Here is a 5,390-nt window from a genome sequence, read left to right on the forward strand (position 1 = left end):
ATTTAAACCTAAACATGGCAGCTTTTTCAAAAATAAATTGTAATGATTCATTTTCACCGACAACCGGAAGCAGAATGCTTTCGGTTTTCGGAATGGAGAAGAATAATTACTCCAAGCAGAAATTTGACTCGTAGGGTGCAGAACCACTTGAGCACTTCCATGATTTACTTTGGCATGGGGTTTTTTTCGGCCGAATTGTCTGAAACTTTGATATAAGGAGCACTTCACTACGACACATATTGTGGCCCAAATATGAGCTTTATAGCTTTCAAAAACCCCACTGCCGAAGTGAATCAAAAGTGCCAAGGGGTCCGGCTCCCTACCCCAATCAAAACATGTTCAACAAGTTCTGCACTAGCATAGGCATACAACAAACCTGAGCTATGAAATAATTTGCAGTTACCCGATAGGTATCACTTAAGTTTTCATTTAGCCATGTTTCCGTAACGCATGTTACCCGTTACGCAGGTAGATCACCTTTTCGTGGTGCGTTACGGGGTAAGATCTACCAATTTGAACGCTAGTCTCATCTTGTTTGTCGGGCTAGGGTAATATGTTCTGGTAATTCAAGGATTCGCGGTACAAAGTCCCTTGTTACTGGCAAAAGTTTCTGAAAATAAATATATTTTACCTAGCAGATGGTTAAAGACTCGGAGTTGGTCAGTCCCGAGACTACACTTGAAGCCAGGATAACAATCATGAGTATTAACTCAACAAGGACTGTAAGTACTGGTAATTCAAGGACTCATGTGAATTCTGATTACTAAACAAATTTTCTAGCTTGATTCGGTTTTGCTGCTAGCATAAAGCCCCTTTTTTCTAGTATTTTTCTGGGACTAAACTAAAAGCAAAACAAGGATGTGGCTAGAGTTCCGTTGCATGGTCAAATATCAGTAGTACCGATTTGGTTCCTCAAAAATTTAATCGATTATGTTTGCTAAGGGCGCGCCTTCGCTGAGATGTAAATTTCTATGAAGGGTATAAATAGCGGGTTCTTTTCATCATAGTCGATTTGTATCAATATCTGAAGAATCAAAACAAGAACTGTACAGAAATCGATGCTTTATTACCTATCAATGGAAATGGAGTAATGCGACATGCACTATACACTAAGGATACGGGTAATGCCACAATAGATCTAAACGCTGGTCGCAGTGGCGCATCCGAACAGGAAAAAAACGCATGTTAAACCAACTTTACTGTTAGGAAAACAACGCTTAATTAATCGACGAGCACAAATACTTTGAGCATTTAAATGACACAGGTTCAGGCAGCCAGCTTGTTAGTTAGAAAACTTTTGATCAGGCAAAGGAAAAACAATAACATAAGGACATTCTTAGAACCAATTTTTGCAAAATAAAATCAAAATTTTACGCATTCCGATTTTGGTACGGTTTCGTTTTTGGCAACTGAAAATTTTGATCATGTTATGTAGCATTAGGTATTTTACTTTACTTACTTCGATTTGAACTCAATTTTCCTGTTGTTTCAGCTTTGAAAAATCTCTCTCAATTTTAGCAATCTGATCCAGACGCTCATAGATTGGCTTCAACGAATTCTCCAGACTATCCACTACAGCGAGTTTGTCCTGCCTGCTTTGTCAACCTTCTGGAGCTGAAGGTGTTTCACCTCCGCCTGGCTTTTTATATTTTCCAGTAGCTTCAAGTCTCCTGCTTTCTCCTTTTGTCGATCATTGTATTCCTTGGATATCTTGATTAGCTTCTCGATCACTCTGTTGTATTCTGTCGTCCCGAAGATGGCATCGAACTTTTTCTTCAATTCTTTCGGTTCCTCCAGGGGCCAATTCGAGTCTTCTTGGTGACAGAAAATGACGTTGTTAATGATAGCTTTCGATACTCCCATGGCGTCGCACATCTCGTTATTGATATCTGCAGCTCGAGGCCGGGAAAGAGTGGTCTTTTCACCGGTGGCAACATTCTCCATCGTAACAACTGAATCAAGCGTTTCAAACTTGGGTTGTTGGCCCCGGCCTTTCTGGGAAACCTTCATCGACCGCGTCGCCGTGACACGATTTCCGGTGAAATCCGTTACCATTAGCTTGACCTGACCCATGCTTTCAACGGTGCTGAAAATCTTCGGATCATGAACGAATGCCTTGCCACGGTCAGTGCCAGGCGGAACTTCGCCGGTTAGACCATATTTCAAGCACTCGATGATAGTGGTTTTGCCACAACCATTCTGGCCAACAATCAATGTCAGGGGGGATTGGAACTTGATTTTCTGTGGGAATACATTGCATCAGTCGGCAACAACACTTATAAAAATCCGTGACCTTACCTGAACATCTCCGCTTTCGACGCCGAAGCTTCGGATTCCTCGGATTTCCAACTTTGAAATGGTTGACATTTTGAAGAAAGAATTCTTAAGGTTTTTACTTTTAAGTTGCAATTATAGTCATCGAAACAATTTTCAAACAGAATTAACGCGAATTAACAAGAACCAGCTGAACCGCAAAAAAAATGTTTCACTTCTTGCCGGCCGCTGATCGTTGACGAAAGATGAGCAGGGCTGCCATTAAATTTTGTAAAACAAGCATGTGCTACACTGAGAAAAATCTACACGTCAAGGTCGTGTGTTTTACTTATAGATTTGCGCAATGAGGAAAACCACATGATATGAGTGTGGTAGCCATATGGATTTCATCATTGATTTCACGGTATAATAACATGTGTATCAACATTAGGTTGTCATGTGAAACAAACATGCATTTCCAAATATTAAATCATGAAAACCAACTGATTTGCTTATTGAATTCGAAATGTAGTAGCTCTAGATACCCGCATAGAAAATTACGGTTTATCATACATTTAAAACAACAAATATCTTGTAGCGGTTAAGGTTAACGTTCCTTAAACAGTTTTTAATATGTTGAACAATATGAGAGTTACAGACTTATACTATAAAGAATGGTATGAATAACGTACAGCAAACTGTAACAATATATTGAAGTGTTCAGATATTGTAAAACATTTTGAGGAGCGAAATGGTATTACAATATATTACTTATTTTCAACAGTTTGGCAAACGGTTGCAGGCATTCGTTCGCGAGCCGATGCAAATTGAACACACTTATAAAATAAGCAACACAGAAGCTGTGTACAAGTCGCAAATCCGTGATGAAAAGTTTCTGTTTTTTAGCATAAAGTCTGAATTTATAACTTTCAATACTTTCTGAATCGCAAAACAATATTATCGACAGTTGTTAATCAAGTTATGTGAAAATATTATGGTCGCGATTTAAAGATTTAGACTATCTTTTGTGTTAAATTTTTCTAGCGTTTAGGTTGTTGTGTTTATTTTGATAGTGAAAAAAAGTAAAAAAAAACTTCCAAGCTGCCTATTTTTTGTTCCCGTTTCATCACCGTCGGACAAAAACCAGCCAAAAGTTATTTAAACATTGTTTGATTGCCGTTCCCGTAGTGTCGGACAATGCCAACTAGAATAAACCATCCGTCAGAAGATTCTCCACTGACCATGAAGGTGCTATGAACGAAATTGCTGTCGTGTACGTGATCGGTAAGCGCATTTAACTACACGATATTCTTGTATTCTATATGTGTTTCTTTTCTTTTATTCCAGTAGGTGGAGATTGTTTTAGTTAATGTGGTTTTCCGGTCTATTAGATAACCTGTCCTCCAGCAGTCGTCAGGATCCTCAGGAACCGATTCTGATGGATGAAAGTGTGTAATCCTAAAATTCCCTGGCAACTCTCATATTAACCGATATTATTCTGGATTGCAGCAGAAACCGAAGTCAAAGACGAGGAGTAAAAGGCCATCCGTGTGCAGTGAAAGTGGAGGAGTAAAGGGCCAAAGTCGCCGGATGTCGTTTCATTCGCGACAAACAAGTTCCGATGTTAGTTCGAACGAAAGCAACGACGACAATAAGGAGGGGAAGGGTTTCGATTGCAAGCGAAGGGGACACAAACGAGGAGGAAAGAAAAGACGAAAGTCGAGCCCTATCTCCGGCCAATCGTTTAAGCCTATCCGGAATTGCCCCGCCAGATCTCAACGAAGATGACGATGAGCATGATGATGATGAAAATGTGGTTCTGGTAGGTCATTGTTTCAAAGAGAGGACGATACTTTGAAGGATCCAGAGAGGCACGATGTCATTTAGGCCATTTAAGAAGAACGACATAATAAATGGACAGGATCTACGAATCAAGTTAGTGCATAAACAGTGTTTCAGATGAAATGCAATAAAATATCAAATCATTATATTTTGTATTTTTTTATTGAGAATGATTGCAAAAAGTGCGTTTAAATAAAATAAGGTACAAGCATAACATTACAATATGGTGTAGGGTTGAAAAAACCGTAACACACCGTAAATGAGTCATTATACATACATTACAAGTTTTATGTCATTTTTATTGGTCAACAATTTCACTACTGTTTGCGATACGGTGAATTGGGCAAAACATGGATAATATATCGACCATTTCTCATTTCATCATTGACAAAAATTGTTCTAAAAAATCGGCGTTTTCAAATGGTGACATAACTTAACCGCCTATTCCCCACATTGTTATTTGTTCAATTACAATTTGCCAAACTGTCAAAATTGTTCAGGGTAAGGTTGGTTTATTGTTACATTGGATGTTATACGAGACTGTTTATAAATTGTCGCAAACAGTTGCGGATAGTTTGGGAAACAGTGGCTGTATTGTTCTGGTTTATGCGGGTAGTCATGTGTGATAGAACATAAATGTCAAGGGGCTGAAAGAAGAAATTTGGTAGAAAAACTTTTGCTCCCCAAAATATGGATCCGAGGCTCCTCTGCTTGTCGCAAGCTCTCTTGATTTTTTTCAAACCCGTGAGCCAGCAACAAGCGGGGCGCCGCGAATCCATAATTTGGGAAGCCAGGGATAAGCATATTCCATTTTTTTTCGAAACTGAAAGCCAGGAAAATCTGTTAGTGGAATCCGATTTTTCTAATAAACTATACATTATAATCAATGTTTTCTTATAGAAAGGTAGAACTCTCGTATATCGGTCAGCTTTACTAATAAAAGAAAAATCGAATTCACAAATTTTCATCTAAAACTTTCAGCTTCAAAATTTGCTTCTTCTCTTTGGAAGCATGATGATGACTGTCGTTCGACATGAGGTCCAACCACAATTCAGTTCACTATGCATCCCATGGGTTGATCACAAACAATTTAGAAGCTTTGAACATGGAAATCGATAGCATAGCTCATGGATTTCATCATAACAATCTCATTGCGCAAATCAATGAATCGACCAACTTGAACATGACGATTATGACACAAGATAACCATAAGCAAAACACACTGAATCCGTGTTGGAGTGATGATCTATGCGTACATAGGTTGACACATACGAATCTGAAGAGAAAGCTTCGGG

At 38.8% G+C, this 5,390-nt stretch overlaps 1 protein-coding gene and 1 long non-coding RNA gene across 2 annotated transcripts; one reads left to right on the forward strand and one right to left on the reverse strand.

Moving 5' to 3' along the window:
• Positions 1 to 1,497: 1,497 nt before the first annotated feature.
• Positions 1,498 to 2,544, reverse strand: LOC110681386 (DNA repair protein RAD50-like). Its single transcript, XM_021857126.1, has 2 exons — positions 2,299 to 2,544; positions 1,498 to 2,241 (listed from the first exon to the last, which is right to left on the reverse strand). The coding sequence occupies exons 1-2, from the start codon at positions 2,365 to 2,367 to the stop codon at positions 1,573 to 1,575; spliced, it is 738 nt and encodes a 245-aa protein (XP_021712818.1). The 5' UTR covers positions 2,368 to 2,544; the 3' UTR covers positions 1,498 to 1,572.
• Positions 2,545 to 3,303: 759 nt separating this feature from the next.
• On the forward strand, positions 3,304 to 4,213 carry LOC110681385. Its single transcript, XR_002503185.1, has 3 exons — positions 3,304 to 3,537; positions 3,601 to 3,701; positions 3,763 to 4,213. It is a non-coding gene; the product is annotated as an uncharacterized LOC110681385 (long non-coding RNA).
• The last annotated feature ends 1,177 nt before the right edge of the window (positions 4,214 to 5,390 follow it).

This window comes from Aedes aegypti, unplaced genomic scaffold, assembly GCF_002204515.2.
Source record: "Aedes aegypti strain LVP_AGWG unplaced genomic scaffold, AaegL5.0 Primary Assembly AGWG_AaegL5_hic_scaff_789_PBJ_arrow, whole genome shotgun sequence".
In the NCBI taxonomy this organism is placed as follows: Eukaryota; Metazoa; Arthropoda; class Insecta; order Diptera; family Culicidae; genus Aedes; species Aedes aegypti.